General features: G+C 41.0%; 1 protein-coding gene across 3 annotated transcripts; it reads left to right on the top strand.

Annotated features, from left to right (window-relative positions):
• Positions 1-1,121: 1,121 nt before the first annotated feature.
• camsap1a (calmodulin regulated spectrin-associated protein 1a) lies at positions 1,122-17,327 on the top strand. Of its 3 annotated transcripts, none has more exons than XM_067484730.1 (20): positions 1,122-1,494; positions 2,044-2,231; positions 5,627-5,889; positions 6,725-6,886; positions 6,969-7,049; positions 7,928-7,960; positions 8,877-9,018; positions 9,455-9,594; positions 9,674-9,770; positions 9,877-10,003; positions 10,375-10,457; positions 10,877-10,961; positions 11,547-13,863; positions 13,989-14,125; positions 14,237-14,442; positions 14,612-14,665; positions 14,865-14,949; positions 15,028-15,149; positions 15,502-15,620; positions 15,717-17,327. In XM_067484730.1, exons 2-20 carry the CDS (start codon positions 2,045-2,047, stop codon positions 16,005-16,007), a joined length of 4,731 nt encoding a protein of 1,576 aa, XP_067340831.1. In that variant the 5' UTR covers positions 1,122-1,494; position 2,044; the 3' UTR covers positions 16,008-17,327. The 3 variants fall into 3 exon arrangements, with proteins under 3 accessions (XP_067340831.1, XP_067340830.1, XP_067340832.1); XM_067484729.1 differs by having other exon boundaries at positions 2,044-2,237; XM_067484731.1 differs by lacking the exon at positions 7,928-7,960 and having other exon boundaries at positions 2,044-2,237.
• Positions 17,328-17,610: the final 283 nt, after the last annotated feature.

Raw genomic sequence — 17,610 nt, 5'->3', positions numbered from 1 at the left:
CACTACAGCTGTTGCTCCTCAAGTTCTGTGTAACTTCCATTGCAGTAATGTAAAAAGACATCGCATCATCAAAAGAGCTTGTGTTTGTCGCCTACCAGTGGTGATACCATGATATTACCACAGAAACCTGAGCCATGAACTATATGGGATCTCGACTTGTAACTACAGTGGTCATATAAATACAGATTGTACAGTAGTCGTGCAGTCTACCTGTGGTGCCGTTTCTGCCAGACTCAAGACGTTGTCGGTAGTTGGCGTATGATTATTAATCATACACTCAATCATTAAGAGTGTAAAACCTTCAGCGCAACACGAATTAACAGAACTTAAGGCTGAAAAAAGGCATAATCATTATGTCTAACAATAAATTCTGTCAATACAAAGAAAGTTTAACACCATAACACTTTTTTACTGACTTCCCACACACATCCCTCTCATGAGTGTGTGCCTCCATCACCACCCCCATAATAAAATTCTAGACTTGCCCCTGCCTGTTTGTAGTTTTGTTTTCTAAGCAACAGGCCAAAATTTTAAATATCTGAAGCATCCTTTAATGCAAGGGTTTACACTGTACATAGAGTCATGGATCTCTAAACAGAAGAGGCTCAGGGGCATGAGAGGTCAGGGGTTAGTTACTGTTTATAAGTGTTGTTTGAGGTAGCTTAATTAAAAGATACAAAATTACTACAAAACAACAACAAAAATATGTAGAATGACTCAAAATGATTAACAACATACATTTTTTAAACAGTCATGGTACGTGTAAATTGAAGTAAAAAACTGCATACTTCCAAAAAACATTAAAAAGTTAAAAAGTTCATGACTGAGGTTAAAAGTCAAGCATCTTGTTGGCATTCTGTGATTTATGTCCGTAGTCAGCTGCTTTTCAAGAACAGGGATCAAATGACTAAAACCAATACACAAAATCAAACATAAAATGATCAAAAACAGATACACACCCAAACAGACACATTATAACTATATAACTATACTGTGTGTGACCGTGGCAGGTCAGGAGCTCATCTTCTCATAATCAGCTCATGATGCAGTAACATCCACAGCCTATCAAGCCCAGCACTCCCTTAGTACAGACGTGCAGCGCCCCCAGCAGGTGGACGTGCGCACTGCAGCCATTAAGGCGAATACTCGTCCCCCCTTAGAGAACGGCTCCTAGGCTCCCCAGGCACCTTCAGACCCGCTAGTTCTCTCACTACAGGTAATGGCAACCTCGGCATGAAAGAAACGGCGTTTGGACAATAACAAATTCCTCGAAAACACACTTCCGGGTGCGTTCCAGTCAGATTTTATTACATTATTGGATTAACGACCATCAGCCGCCAGGCGCAGCATTATCCTGAGAGGCCGGAGATTTGTGTCGCGGGGGCAGGGAGGAGTCCTCCGTTATTTCACCTTTAGCTGAAGCCAGGCCAGCATGTCGGCGTCCTAACAACATAAACCTCTAACGTAAAGCCGAGACCCGATGTGCTCTTAGAGGTGAGGCTTTTGCATATGTGTATATTAACGGTAAATTTCGAGGTGTGTGGGCGCAGTTTAGCTAGCTAACCTAATAGTTGTTAACGGTGCTAGGTTGATGATGATGATGATGCTGTTAGGTCATTGATTTCTCCAGTTAGGAAATAACTAACAACAGCTACAAATGCTAATATAGCGCTAAAATATTAGCTAATTAACGCAATATACACCTTTTATTTATGTCTAAAAGTGCAGGTTTTGACTCACTACAGCCTGACACCTCATGATTTTATTATCAGCTGAATCACTGTGCAAAAAATTATGTTTTTGTGGATGTAAAAGCGCACACATATAGTCATAGCACATCACTAACGGTGCTTGCCAGCGACGGCATTATTGAGGCTATGGACAGCGTTGTATATATTATGTGGGTTTTTTTTTCTGTTTACCAGAGCAGGTGCTGTTAGTGAGCCAGCCCCTTGTTTGGTGTTCATTAAATCGACGATGTAATTTAGCATCTGCTGGTACTGACAATAATGTTTCTCTCTGCGTGCGTGTGTCTCTCTGCAGGATGGATGTGGAGGTGAGTGCTGGCAGGAACAGCACCAGAAGGAGAGCAGCAGCAGTAGTAGATGATGGAGGAGCAGGAGGAGGAGGAGGAGGCGGCATGGAGGTTCACGTTGTACCGCTGGAGCTCTACGACTCCGCAAGAGCCAAAATAGACGCAAATCTCCGCTGGTTGTTTGCTAAGGCGTATGGTAACGGTAAGACTGCGTTTGTGTTTCGTTTTTAGATCAAACATCGATGTGGATAAGCTAATTCAGCTGATTATTTACGTTTTACACATCATCCCAACCCTTCTTTTTGAACTGGGGTTGTACACAGCACCGGTGCTAGAAGCATTGTGCAAGCTTCCTTGTTGCCTACAGCTTTTCCTCTCTGTTACTCAACAGAGATCAGGTGCCTCATGCACCAAACCATCACCTTTTACCCCGTCAAGCTCCCTGCTGCCCTTAATCTGATTGGCTCTGCTTGACGTCAACATGCAGGACACAGGGAGCACAGACTGGTTTCTAGCAATAACTACACCATCTTGATACATTTTCATACAGAATAGACAGTGGGGATCTTACATGCATTGACATCATCACTGCAAAATGATACAGTACATGTAGTTTTGCACATTTCAGTAGCTGTAGCTTAGGTTTAGGAATAATATTTTTAAAAAATGTAACTGATAGTGGACACACTAAATTTTTTAATGACAGCTAGATGTCATCTTAATAAGGTCAGATCAAGGCTTTGACTGATGTAATCTGTCCCTTAAATATGTTTATTAAAGCTGAATAATAACTGATTATTAAAGAACTGGACCAGGGGGCGGCAGTGGCGTAGTTGGCAGAGTGGCTGCCTACTGACCATAGGGTCGGAGGCTCATGTCCCGCAGCTCCCAACCTCGAATGTCGAAGTACCTTCGGGCAAGACAGTGAACCCCCAGTAGTCCATCTCCCCATCCCCAGCCGTGCAGTGCCAGTTCCAAGCCCAGTAGAAATAGGGGAGGGTTGTTTCAGGAAGGGCACCCAGCGTAAAAAGAAAAATCGGTGCCAAATTAACATGCGGACTAATGATCCGCTGTGCCGACCCTGCACGTACGGGATAAGCCAAAAGGACAAAATAATAAAAAATAAATTCAAGAATTGTGAAGATTAATAACTTTTTAGTTATAATTGGACTGGTAACTTTGAGATATCCCCTTTTTTGTAACCAAACTTATATTTGGTTACTCTGTGTTAGCAGATGTGGAATATAAGTTTAGCCAGGACTTAAATAATTTTGCCAAAAAATTGTGATGATGTAAGACAGCTAACTTACTATTATTAGTATATTATAATTCATGTGTCCTTGGCAACAAGAACAAGTTTGTGAATTAGGATTTTATCTTGAGAACGTGGCAGTAAAATTTGTTAAATGCTTTAACTTCATGAATCATATATCATCACAAATGAACAGAGGAGGTCAGAAGAGCCAAAACGCTCCTATCAGATTAGAGGGCAAACCAACCAGCACAGCAGTGCTGGGAGGACAGTATTGTCTGTGTGTCCTAGCATGAAAGTCTGCACTGCCAGTCACATGTTTAAGTGTTTAATAGGATTGGGCCTGAAGACTTGTGTGTTTGTTCAACACAGCTTGGTTGTTTAGACTCATGACAGTTTTACTAATGGCCTTTAGAGAAACTTCAACAAAATCTTTGACTGCTATCACTAGAAACCACCATGACTGTTAACTAAATAACCATATAAATGGAGTTTTATGGCCATACAAGTAAACATGAGCAGAATATAGGAATAGAGGAATTGTATGAGAATTTCTTTTGTTTGCTCACATTAGAGTACACATCAGTGTATGAACTTTGAATCGGACAGATTTTATTCTTTATGCAGCATCTTAGCTTTATGGCTTAGTTTTCCCAACATGCTGTCTTCTGGAGGATTTTCCAATAAATTATTATTTTTACTGGAGAAAATAGTCGTGTCTTCCCCTGCAGACCTTGAGTCTGACAGTCCTGCCCTCGCTGTCAGCAAAAATGCTGATTTGTCTGACCCCGAGTCTGAAAAAATAGGCACAAAGGCTTTACCTGCATTTCCCACATGACCACTAGGGTGGGCTTTTTGCCTGGATCAGATGGATAATAAATATCTAAAGAGTGTTAGTAGCTAGGGTTAGAGAGGAGGTCCTGCGTTTGCTCTCCAATTCCCACACCACAAACACCTCCCGATCTCAGGAACCATAAAATGATTTGATGAGTAGGCCTTGCTGAGGAGATGGACAGCATCCCATCCCCCACGTCCGGCCATGCTGGCATTCTCCATCACCATCTCCATGGCAACCATGGAGGATAAGGGGGCATTCAGTGACAGCTGAGGCTGAGAAAGTGACAGGCTAAAGAGAGGAGGCTCTAGAAAAAAGCAGGGCTTGTAAGATTTGTTGAGAGAAATACCAATAAAACAGAACATGGACGGGTGTGTAATGAGCATTTTCTCACATGCACACATGGCAGAACAACACAGCAGCCCGAAGCGTGATAGATACTGTAAGTAGACAGTGCCAGGCAAGCAGTCTGTTATAAGAGACCCAGCTGAGGTCTTTACAGTGTGCTGAAGTGTTTCCACTTGTGCTTGTCCTATTTGGTGTGTATTTTTCAGCCATCGTGGCCTCTAATGTCAGTCAAAATGCTTTGAAAATTATGATAAAACCTTCCTTGACATTTTATGGAAGAGTTTAACCAGACAGCCATCAGTACAGTGTAACTGAAGTTTACAACAGTCTGGCTGCTTGTGATGCTTACGCTATTGCCAAAGGTATTATTAGACATTTTGGGAAATATGCTTATTCAATTTCTGCTGAGAGATACAACAGAAGATCGATATCACGCTTTACATTCTGTGCATTGATGGAGCTAAAGCCAGGAGGCTATTACCTCAGCTTAGCACAAAGCCTTGGGGTAAACAGAACTTGGATCCAGTTCAAGGAGATATGTGAGTGGGATCAATATTCTCAAAAACTTTCAGCAGTAAATTGAAAAGCTGGTATATTTGTAAATTATTTTAATACATCTGGTACAAATCAGCTGCTAACTCTGTCAAACAACAGTCTTGTCTCCTTCCCAAGTCAAGCCAGAAAGTCCTGGAAGCTCAATTTTGTCCGCGTGGCAGACGTTAACTCTGGAATTGCATGTCCAAGTCATATAAAAATAGCTGCCCCATGTTTGTGTCCATGAGCAGGAAAACACAAGTCTGGCTTTTACAACACCATAAGCCCTAGTGTCACCACTAAGTCCTGGTGGCTCATTGACTTAAAGCGTCTGTTCGACCTATCAGGTTCAGGGTTGCTGCCTGGCTCGCTGATTAACCACTGACTTTGTCTCACTGGATAACTCTTGCACTGTTTTTTTCTTAGTCTAATACCTTGAAAGTCTGTGCCCTGGGAGCTTCTGTGTTATGTAACATGGTGAGGCAGTGGTGGACACGTGTCTGCACAAAATTAGTTTGGATGATGCTGGATGGTGTGATTTACTGCAACTCTATTGCTAAACAAAACTCATAGCCTAAGTCAGCATTAATATTATAATACCTCTATGCACTCCATTTTCTAGATAACATCCCTGCAGACATGCGAGACCCCTTTTACACTGACCAGTACGAGCAGGAACACATCAAGCCCTCTATCATCCGCCTGTTGCTGTCTGGAGAGCTTTACCACCGGGTGTGTGGGCTCATCTTGCACGCTGAGCAGGCTGCTTCGATCCAAAGCCACCAGTCTGTCATCCAGACCCTGTCCAGAAAAGGCATCTATGTCCTGGAGAACGACAACACATATGTCTCTAATATTGACCTCAGCTCAGCTCCTATAAAGATGGTGCGTAACTTTTATGTTTATTAAGAATAAGTAACGAGTTTAAGACTTTTAGTCCAGTTCACTCTTACACAAATACACGTTTAAAGAATGCCTAGTAGCTGTCAGATCTAGTGGGCATTTAGTGATAATGACAGGAGATTTTTAACTTTCAATACCCAGATGTATCCATCCAATCAGGCCTTCTTGTGTGGACAGTCTCAAGCAGCAATTCAGGAAACAATCATCAATATAATAATGCATATAAAATTGTAAATTTGTAAATTTCTCTAAAAAAAAAAAAAAAACAAAAACTCTAAAATGTAAATCTCACGCATTGCTCCATTGTGGAGAACACAGGCTTACCTTATCAGTCTCATCAACAAATGAACCTGTGATTGTCCGCTTACTTTAACACTCTTAAGTTCACCTGCTGCCGCAGATATGAGCACATTCTCTTTTTTTGTGTACAAAGCTGCAATACCATATTTCAAGATCAGTGTTTTATAGTCCTGTGTTTGATTCTTATATAAAAATTGTGAAGGTTGAATGTGCAGGGCAGATGTGTTCTTTGTTGTAACAGATTTCCCTGTGTTTTTATATGAATGTGCACAGCTTGTTTGTGCACAAGTGCACTGAGGTGTTGATATGATGTTTATACAGTAACAAGGGAAATGCCTTTCACATTCATGTGAAAGACTTCTAGCAGCTCACTTATTTTTTCTTTTACAGCTTTAACTCCATGACCTTTTTGTAGGGTTTATGTGAGTGCATCTAAGCATTTTTGGAAGCGTTAGTTATCTTGACTAGTATCAGGTGTAATTTTAATGTATTTTCTGGCAAATCTGTGGAATTCCAGAGCTCCCACATTCACCTCATCGATGCCCTGATGATGGCCTACACTGCAGAAATGATCAGCATAGAGAAGGTTGTGACCAGTATCAAGCGCATTTTAAACTTTAGTGCCTCCAAGGAGCTGCCTTTTGATCTGGAAGATGCAATGGTCTTCTGGATTAACAAGGTAAGAGGGAAAAAATGGTTTTAATTTTTTAAATTCTCTTTCTCTTTTTTGTTGAGTTATGGTCTATCATCTCTCACGTCAGGTGAACACAAAAATGAGAGAGATCACAGAAAAAGAGCTGAAAATAAACCAACATATGCTGGAGTCTCCCAGTCACCAGAAGGTAAAAACCCTATGTGTCTCTTTGTTCCCTCATCCGTTTCGCTGCAGAAAAGCTTCTCCTCTGAATAGTGTCTTTGTTTAGAGATGTTCTTGTTTTGTCCGATGATCATTTTAGGTTCATGCATGTGTAGGTTTTGTCATCAGATCTTGCCTGCATTGAGACTCAGACATGTTTTTTATGTTCCATGTTTCATGTTGTCTTACTTTGATTTGATAGATCACATTGCTGTAGGTTTTACAAGTGCTCATAATTTGGGGGCTATGAAGATTTAAACACGTTTAATGTGTCATTCAGCCTGTTAGCTATGTGGTACAGTTTGAGCCCTGTGTGTTATGTTCGTGTACTATTATAGGGATGCAGACTTACTTGCTTGTAGTCACAGTTTGCAGTTGTTTACCGATGTTAAATGGTGATATTGGTTGAAGATAGACATGTCATCAAGAAGTGCAAGTCATGCTGAGTCTGAAAATGTGTGTATCATGTCTGCAATATTCATATTTGACTCATATATGACTCTGCATCAGTTTCACTACACCTCTCTGTAGGGAGGCATCTCTGTCAAAAAATCTCTGCACTATGTTAAATCACCTTCAATCATATAAACTGTACTACTGGACTATTTATTTAATTGTGTGTTATGGCATATTTGGGTCAAATATGCACGAGTGTTTCCTTTATTTGTCTGCCTTTTGTAAAACTAGACATGCTTGACTACTTGTGCCTCACCTGATGCAGTTGTCTTTAAAATCAGATCTGACTCCATGACAATGGAGGAAAATCTGATTCCTTGTCGTTGTATCTGGCCCTTGACTTGTCTACTGCTTTTCCTGTTTGTGCCTCCTTCCAAATTCCTTCCCTTTCTGCCTCTTGGATGCTAGTCTCCCTCCAAATGGTACTGGAAGCTTGTACCTGTAAGTGCAACAGCCAGCCATCTCCTGTGTGATTGTATGTACTGTATGTTCGTGGTGTGTGTAAGTGTCAGATCAGACAGCACAAAGAGGATCCAAATAATATCTAATGACACAACAAAAACAAAAAAGCCAGAGATGAAGATAACACATCGCCCCTTGGTGGCAAAGGAAGAAACAGCAGGCTCATAACACTTTTGCTTTGCAAGAAATCTTTTGGCGCTTCCTTCAACTTTCAGCTGCGCTTTTGCATTCGTCATCTTACCTGCCACAAATCATTCTCTTAATACTAATACTCTTAATACACTTTCTACACAACATTTTTGGTGTTCAGGAAAGTTTAACCTGCAAACTACCCTGGATTTCCAACTCATCTACACTATAGCAATGTGTCTGGAGTGTCTTCACTCTTGGCTTACCTAATTTCAGTAACTGCATCCCAATAATTTCTTTACTCCCTAACCAGCCTGATATATTGCATGCTCTGGTCCATTGCTTATTGCAGCCTGTGGAATTCTCTCGCGTGGTGATGTACACACCAGTAGCCCTTTTTAAAACTTATTCCTGATCTTTATTATTTATCCCTTTGCTTCATAATTTATCACATACGCCAAATGATAAACCCAGCTTAGTCTTAGTCTATATTATTAAGCTTGAATATGATTAACATCCCTGTAAGTTGAGTGAAGACACATGACACCCATATCTCAATTGCCATCACTTATTACTTATACAGTATATTACTTACCAGCTGCAGACAGCTGGTCTTTGTGATAAATAGACCAGAAGAATGCAAAGTGTTTTTCCTTGATGAATATTGTAAAAGCTGTTGTGTGTAAAATGTGAGCATGTTAATTTATGTTTTGTTGAGATACATTTGTCTACTATATGTAAACTTAGGTCCTCACTTGCTCTCTAGGTGCGTTACCGCAGAGATCACTTGTCCGGTCGGACACATCAGCACTTCCCTCTGTTGGACGACTTGATGAAAGATGTCTCTGACGGCATGGCCCTGCTGTCTGTAATCCACTTCTACTGCCCTGAACTCATTAGACTGGAAGGTAAAGTAGTTGTGGACAACTACATCTACTAAAAAAAGACATTTCACCATTGTTGTCAACAGTTATCTGATACTTTAAAAGTTTATCATGGAAAAAAGAAATAAATTCTTTCTTGCCAAGAATTAGATGAGAGGATGGATATCATTCTTTTATATGAGATAGTGTAGGTTAGCTTAGCTTGAAAGAAGGGGGAAGAAGCTTCCCTGGTCACGTATTATTGCAAATGAACCGGCACAATAAAGTTAAACATTTAACTCACTAATTAATAAATTCTAACTTCTTTTTTACACCTCATCCCAAATAGAACTAGTGTACAAGTGTGGGAGTGGCGTTGATCTTCTCATCTAAACCTCGACAAGATACAGTAGCAAAAACACATTAGAAATGTGCTCGCTAGTGTAAACAGCCTTGACTATTATTATCTTGTTCTGTGCAGATATTTGCTTGAAAGAGGTTCCCTCCATAGCAGACATTGTTTACAACATCCAGCTATTAAAGGAGTTTTCCGACGAGTACCTGAGCAAATGCTTCTATCTGAAGCCAGAGGACATGTTATATTCACCACCAGTACTGAAGGTGAGCCCCATAACACTTAAATCAGGCTTCAATAACATTGCCAAGTCCTCATATTCATATTCATCACTGCATTTTGCAGATCAATGTGATGGTCTTCATTGCTGAGCTTTTCTGGTGGTTTGAGAGCATAAAGCCCGACTTTGTTCAGCCCAGGGATCTTCAGGAGATCAGAGATGGTACAGATCTACTTTGTTTTAAGTAATTGATAGTGAGTCCATAAAATAATGGTGCATTTTGTTACAGGATCTTTTCAGTTATATCCCTTTCTTTCATTTTTTTTAGTGAGACTGCTGCTTCAACCTAAGAGTTCACGAGCCCACGTACCCATCTCCAGTGTTACCAAACGTAGTTTCCTGACAACTTCAACCTCTGCTGATGTCTTGACTACACCCCCAAACCCTGACCTCAGGTATTATAAACAGTTTTTTGGCAACAACACACCAAGATAGTTTTGCTTTCATGTTACAGATAAATGTGCTGGAGTTTTTTTACAGTTACAGTTTAGCCTAAAGCCTCATGCCGTTTCTTATTCCTACTGACATTTAACTGTTTGCACATATGTATGACTATAATATAAAACTTAATATATTGTATCATATATTACTACTATTCACACACTAGAATACAATTTCACGTGACAATTTAATAGTTAATTTAGCAGCTTAACTCCTTGGTACTTTACATAAAGGTACAATATATTAGCATTATTTTGGACACAGACTATCAAAGAAGCGTTTTTAGAAAACATCTTAGCGTATATACCCTTTTTTTCTTTTTCAGTACTAAACCAAGGTCATTAAGTCCATCCCACTCCTTACTGCCTCTGAGACAGAAACAGCAAAAGGCCGAGGAGAGTGTTCCAGGTAGAGTAAAAATGTCTGTATTTACTCTTCTGTAATTCTGTAAGTTTGCTGACTGAAGACACAAAGTTATTCAAACATAGAAGAAGGAGGGCAAAGAGCAGGAAAAACATTTAGATTGGTTTTTATAGGTGAATTCATTGTATTTAAATTGTATGAATATCCACTTTTAACAAAAAAGACCCATTGATTCAATGTTAACTGAATGGAGTAGTCTTGTGAGCTGTAGATATAGTGCTCGAACTGCAGGTAAAAGTGTTCAACTGCACAGGATGCCTTAATTAACTAAACCGACAGGCAAGAAAGAGCAGGAGCAAATTGACAGTTCTGCAGCTCTGATGAGATCAGGAAGAAGAACCATCATTGTGTTAATGCTCCTTTACTTCTCTCTCTGCTTTGCTAATATGAATCATGTTTTCCAGAGCTGAGGAAAAGACCCTGCTCGCTGTTGCGTGCAGATGAGCAGCAACTGGGCTCAGTACTGGCTTGGCCAGAAAGGAGGCAGAGGTGAGCATTGCCCTTTCAGCCTTCACAATTTCTTTAGTGACTAAAATAAATAAGTTTCATCTAGCTACAGTTACATACATACAGTTGGGTGCAAAAGTTTGCATCCCCTTATTTTAAAATGAAAATAGAATAAAACAAAAAACTTTCCTTATCAACATAATGCTAGGACATTCAGCTAGGACCATTGTTATTGCATCCGAATTGTGTAGGTTTGGGGGTAAGTTTGCCTCCCTGTACATGTCATTTCATGGTAGGAGGATGTAAAATTACCACTAAATATAATACAATAACTATTGCACATAAGCACCAATGTTCTTTTAGCTTAAAAAGTCACAAAAAAACGGTTAAGCAATATATTAAAAAATGTTTTTGGCAAAATAATGAAAATAAAATCAGGCATTGCATTAGTGCAGTACCAGCTGAATGTGCATTAAATATTATGTTGATAAAAATAAGTTTTGTTTTACGCTTTTACACCTTTCAAAATAAGGGAATGCAAATATTTTTACCAAACTGTAACATACAGTATCATGATTCATGATTCATTATAACATAAAACATTTATCTTCCTCTGTCCCTGTCTAGGCCTTTGTCCCAGCCAATGCCATATGCCCTGCATTATCCTCTTGAAGACAATGCAGACAGTATCAGCCTTGCTCGCTCCATTAGCAAAGACAGCTTGGCCTCCAACATTATCAGCAGCACACCCAAGCACATGCTGAGGTCAGGTTGCCACATGCCACAACATAGACTCAGTGATCAAAGCCTGCTTAGTCACATGCGCATAGAGGATGAAGAGGAGGAAATAGAAGAGGAAGAACTAGTTGCTGTTTTCCACCCTTCTGCATTTATTCGACATCGGCCTGGGAGTGACATGGAGCAGGATGACCTTGAAATCCAGGGTCCAACCTCTGTCTCAAAGGTTTCTAATACTTGTGGTTCTTCGTGCCTTGAGACAGTTACTGTTACTCCAGAACACCAGGCAGACAGCTACTATCTGGAACCTTTAATACCTGCCATCCCTAAACCAGCCAAAGAGAAGAGCATCAGCGAGAACAAGCAAGAGGAGAGTGGTGAGAGCCGCAGTAGGCCAACAGTAGCTGCTAGCAAAGTAACCACCAATGCCCCAAACACTTCACAGATAAAGTCCCTCATGTCTGAGTCAAACAAAAGTACCTTGACACCCATACCTGTTGCAGAAGCAGTCCCCAGCACTCTCAGGCCACCCACAGAGGGGTCAGTAGACCTCTCTACATCTGGGAAGCAACAGTCCCAAGGCTTTTTCCTACATTTGTCTGGAGAACCAGATGGCCACAGCCCTTTCTCTACTGCACTTGAGGTTGGCCACGACTCTGACTCTGACATTGCCGACCTTGAGGAAGATGACGAGGAGGATGATCAGATGGAGCTGCTTAGAGAAGTGGAGACGACAGGAAAGGGAAAATGCTTAGAGGAGGAAGAGTTTTATGAATGTCGAGAGGGAGAGGACGAGTCAGCCAAGCTGAGAGAAGACTTGAAGTTGAGTGAGCGGGACGACAAGGAAGACCGCAGTGGATGCTCAAGCCCGTGCCTCAGTACTGTATCCTGGGTGAGCAGCTGCAGCGCTTCGGGAAGCGCCAATGTGAGGATGACCAGCTTTGCAGAGAGGAAGCTTCTTAAACTTGGACTACGTGATGGATTCTCAAGTACAAGTAGCTCGCAGAAAACCACCCCAGATGGATCTGATGTCATCCCCTGTCCTGCCTGGCAATTCAGGAGCGATAGCAGCTCTGGCTGGCTAGGGAAAGAGCCTGGTTCTGTTTTGGGGAAGAATATGATGGTCACACCCCAAGTAGTGCCTTCAGAGCTGCTGCAACTACACATGCAGCTAGAAGAGCAAAGACGTGCTATTGAATATCAGAAGAAGAAAATGGAGACCCTGTCAGCAAGGCAGCGACTAAAACTAGGGAAAGCTGCATTTTTAAACATTGTCAAGAAAGGTGGAGGGAGGAGTGACACACTTCCTTTACCTCTGAAACATTCCCGGGATTCCTCAGATATAGCAGGTGCTGATAAGAGTAAAGCAAAGAGCCAGTCTTGCAGGGATGACTCGTGTCTTGATGCGCTGAAGGTCCAGGCAAAGGCAGGTCAGGCTGAACCTGACTTGAATGAGTGTTCCCGCTCCATAGATTTACTTAATGAAGCTATCGGTTCCATTCAACAGCAGATGATGCAGCTCTGCTTACAGCAAGACCTGCTAATGAAGCAGAGTGTTGTCTCACCTCCAGATACTAAACAATCAACCCCTGGCACAACCCCCAACACAACACAAGCAACATCCCCTACCTCAGACTCCAAATCTTTTGAAGTTCACTTTGTTGATATCAGCGACAGCAATTCTGTCCGTGCTCGCCGTCCCCCGAAGCTTAGTTCCGGCCAACGCAGCAAAGGATCAGAGAGAAAACAGAACAAAGACAACATCAAGATGGCTTCTCCCAAGTCTAAAAATCAGTCCCCAGAGCACACGTCATCCCCTAGAGAAAGTACTGGTGGAGACCAGGAGAATGGGGTTACTGTTGAGAGCTCCAGGTTAGAGAGAAGTATTCAGAGAAACACCACCTTTAGAATCCATGTTGACATGGGAGAAGAAAGTGAGCTCTTCTCAGACAAACCCCAATCCCAGGACCCACCAGTTATCTCCAGTACTTCAATATCGTCTTCACAGTCTGCAGAACAAGAGGAGAACAAAGCTGACAACTCAGAAAAAGAGGCATTGGGTGGTGAGGAGAGTACACGGGTCAAGGGTCACCTCATTGAGGTTGACCTGTCAGAACTTAAAGAGCCACTGGAGGATAGCAGTGCAGATGTTACATTGTGCACAGCAGAGGGCGAGCAGAAGAACGTGCTGGGCTTTTTCTTTAAGGTAAAACTAAAGCTGTCTGCATTTACTGTGTACGTGGTTGCATAACTTGCAGTGTGGTATATCAAAGGCACCATCTGAGGAGCATAGTTTCTAAATTGAATGATGATTGCTGTTTTATCTTCCAGGACGATGAGAAGGCAGAGGATGAAATGGCCAAACGTCGTGCTGCCTTTCTTCTCAAGCAGCAGCGCAAAGCTGAAGAGGCAAGACTACGTAAACAACAGCAAGAAGCTGAAATTGAGCTCAAACGTGATGAGGCCAGGTACAGTTTCACCCAAAAATGCAGAGACTAATTGTTTAAGGTGTAAGTGTGCAAGGGCATATTTTTTTAACACTGAAATTCTGCTCATCTTAATTCTCCTCTTTCTTCAAGGCGCAAGGCTGAAGAGGATCGTGTTCGTAAAGAGGAGGAGAAGGCACGACGAGAGCTAATTAAGCAGGAATACCTGCGGAGAAAGCAGCAAGCACTGATGGAAGAACAGGGTCTGGTTAAGCCTCGCCCAAGGAATAAATCCCAAAGGAACAGGCACAAATCTCATCGCGGGGAGTTCAACAGCCTCTCCAAAGGATCCACCACACGTAAGAACACTTTTGTACTTTAACATCATGTAATTAAGTGTAGCCCATGTTCTCTGTTTATAATAGGTTGTTGGATGTATAATTTGTAAGCGTGTGTGTGTATATATTTTCTGTTTAGTGTTCAGCTTGTTCATTTCACCCTCTCAATGTGTCAATGTGTGTTATGCAGGTAATTCTCTGAAGGTGTTGATCAAAGCTCAGGGCTCAGCAGGCTGCAAGGAAGGTGAAGTTTATGCTCTGCATGATGTGATAAGAAGTTTACACTGTCCATAAAAATAATTTATGCCACATATACTGAGGGATTCACTCGTGGATTAAAAAGGAAGTTTTAGACAGACTGTAGTTTATCAGACTTTAGTTTAACACTTTGTTTTTTTTGAAGTAACTGGGACTAAACGCTGCAGTTATTTTCTAACTTTTAGCTGATCTGAGCTGCAGTCGAGGATCAACGCTCTCTTTAGCTACCGAAACAGACAGTGTCATCTCTGGAGGGGCAGAGACCCAGAGGTGAGAAATCTCAAGTCTAGAAGTGGTGTTCTCTTCTCATCCATGTACTATTTGCTTGACTTCTAATCTGTATTCCAGAGCTGGATCTGTGTGCTCTATGGAGTCGTTCCCTATGCTGAGCCGGGCATCTAGCAGAAACACGGAGAGAGACTGGGAGAATGGCTCCATAGCCTCTTCAGTAACTTCAGCTGAGTACAATGGTGAGTAAAACAGCAGAAAAAGATACATATTTATCTGACAACACCGTGTAGCATTGTACCTGCTCTATTTGTCTTCAAGAAAAGTTCAAACAAAGCTAAAAATAAAAACTAGAACTGATTTTGTCTTTAAATAAATAGTTCAAATAAATAGTTCAACACGTCCTTGGTTTTTTTGATGAAAAATGTATATCTAGCAACTTAGTGTTTGATTAGTTTATTTAATATTTGTTTATGCAAAGATAACATTGGCTCCAGCTTTTTACTCAACATACATTTATGAGAGTACCACACATCCTCAAACACTGTTTTACATTTCTCATAGTACTCTCTTTTTTTATATTTCCTATGCAAGGTCCTAAACTTTTCAAGGAGCCAAGCTCCAAGTCCAACAAACCAATTATCATCAATGCCATTGCTCATTGCTGTTTGGCTGGAAAGGTTAATGAGGCCCAGAAGAACATTGTTCTTGAGGTCGGTATGATTTATTTTTGCATTTTTGGTGACTATTTGTTCTATGCCTTGTGTGTGAAACAATTTTTGAAGGCACAAAATATGTTTTTTTTACAGGAGCTGGAAAAGTGTGAATCCAATCACCTGATCATCCTCTTCCGCGATGGTGGGTGCCAGTTCCGAGCCATTTACTCGTACTCACCGGACACTGAGGAGATCATCAAGTTTACAGGCACAGGACCACGCACTATTAGCCAAAAGATGACTGACAAGCTCTACAAATACAGCTCGGATCGCAAGCAGTTTAACATCATCCCCGCCAAGACTGTGTCTGTCAGCGTGGATGCTTTGACCATCCACAATCACCTATGGCAGGTCAAGAGACCAGGAAGTGCACAGAGGAAATGAAATAGACAAGGAGGGAAATAGACACTTGTTACACTTTCTGTTCTATCTACTATTATTGGGCTGGACCCAATATTCCTGGGAGTGATTGATTGTGTGATCATCTGACTGATTTGTCAATGGACAACGAGACTGGGCGCTCCTGGTACTGGAGGGAGAGAGATGTGGTAGAGTCGTGGCAGTGTGAGAATATGGCCTGAATGTGAATGTACTCTGATTTTAGCTTTGGTGTTTTTCTGCATGTCACACACATCCTACAGTTCAATAATTAGGCACAACTGATGATGTAGCGGTAAATAGGAAGTACAACTTTGGAGTTGCAGACTACTGATTCTACTTACAGTAGCAAGCGTACTACTGACAAGTGCAACTACAAACAGGCAGTGGTGAACCATCACTTTGCTTTTCCAGCTTGGCAAAAAACACCCTATACTGCTGTGATTAATCCAGGCTCCACATACAGAGCCTCTGTTTATCCCTCACTAACTACTAATTGTCCGTGGTTTTATGATGAGAGAGCTTTGAACAAACAATTTTTTTATGTAAGTATTGAATGGATGTTAGTGATTGGTAATTCTCAGTCTCGTTTTCTATTTAGTGTGATTGGAAGGTGAGTGAGTATTTGTGTTAGGGAAGGGGAGAGCTGAATACACCACTTGTGCATCCAGCTCTGAATGTGTTTACTCTTCATTATGCTTTAAAGGAGAACAACAAGGCAAAGCATCAAAACTTTTTTGTTTTTGAGTTTGGGAGCTGCTTTTATTATGAAAGAGAAATAATGTTTTTAAAGGATGGAAATTGTGCTAGTATTAATTCCAAATGTGAAACGCTTCGGAGGTTCAGTGTGTTGTACCTTATCAGTAATGCATTATATTGTATTTACTTCCAACTTGTATTCCACTACCCATGTGAGCCATCTGAGATCCCCGACTGGCTCATATTGCTAAACCAAAATGAACAGCTATGCCACTGAGCTGCTTACTGCTCATTAAGCGCTCACTGAATTTTAGTGAGCAGAAGATTTTATTGTAGCTTCTGGCACTAAACTTAAGTAATTTTCCTATAATGACCAATATCTGCAGCTGGTATAACATGGGGGAGGGGGGGGACTGCACAATACTTGATATTTGTTTGCTGCATTTTGTACATTTTTGAGTAGTATTTTTTGTACATTCTGTACAAGTTATGTTTACTAAAAGCAGGCACTATTTTGAGGTTTATTCTGTTACAGGCTTTCAGAGATGTTATCAGTCTTATTCACTGTGTTATATTTTGTGTTTATTTATTTTGAAGAGATATAATAAAATGCAACTAGGTACCTTTTTCTTGTTAATGTGGTTATATGTGTGAATTTCTAGGTGTGTACAGTCTGCATGTGATCCTTAACTGCTCTTTTCTGTTTCTCCACTTGTGGCAGTGTTTCACTTTACAGATTTAATTTGGGTTTTCTTTTATTTCTGGCTCTTCCACATGAAAAGGAGGAAGTCAACTTTTATCAAAGTTGTGCAGCAGTTGAGCATCCCACAACACTGTAAAAATACTAAATACTAAATTATAAGTAAAATTCCTGCATTGAAAAGTTTTGCTGATGTATTGTTAGCAAAGT

This window comes from Channa argus, chromosome 18, assembly GCF_033026475.1.
Source record: "Channa argus isolate prfri chromosome 18, Channa argus male v1.0, whole genome shotgun sequence".
NCBI classification, from domain to species: Eukaryota; Metazoa; Chordata; class Actinopteri; order Anabantiformes; family Channidae; genus Channa; species Channa argus.
The sequence above is the reverse complement of the archived record's forward strand: the minus strand, read 5'-3'. Positions and strand labels throughout refer to the sequence as shown.

Excerpts from the sequence above, each read along its gene's own strand:
- camsap1a (XM_067484729.1), top strand. The coding sequence starts at position 2,045 with ATGGATGTGGAGGTGAGTGCTGGCAGGAACAGCACCAGAAGGAGAGCA. Across the intron at positions 9,771-9,876 it reads TCTTCAGGAGATCAGAGATG|TGAGACTGCTGCTTCAACCT; the intron begins GTACAGATCTAC and ends CATTTTTTTTAG. Across the intron at positions 14,126-14,236 it reads CTCAAACGTGATGAGGCCAG|GCGCAAGGCTGAAGAGGATC; the intron begins GTACAGTTTCAC and ends TCTTTCTTCAAG.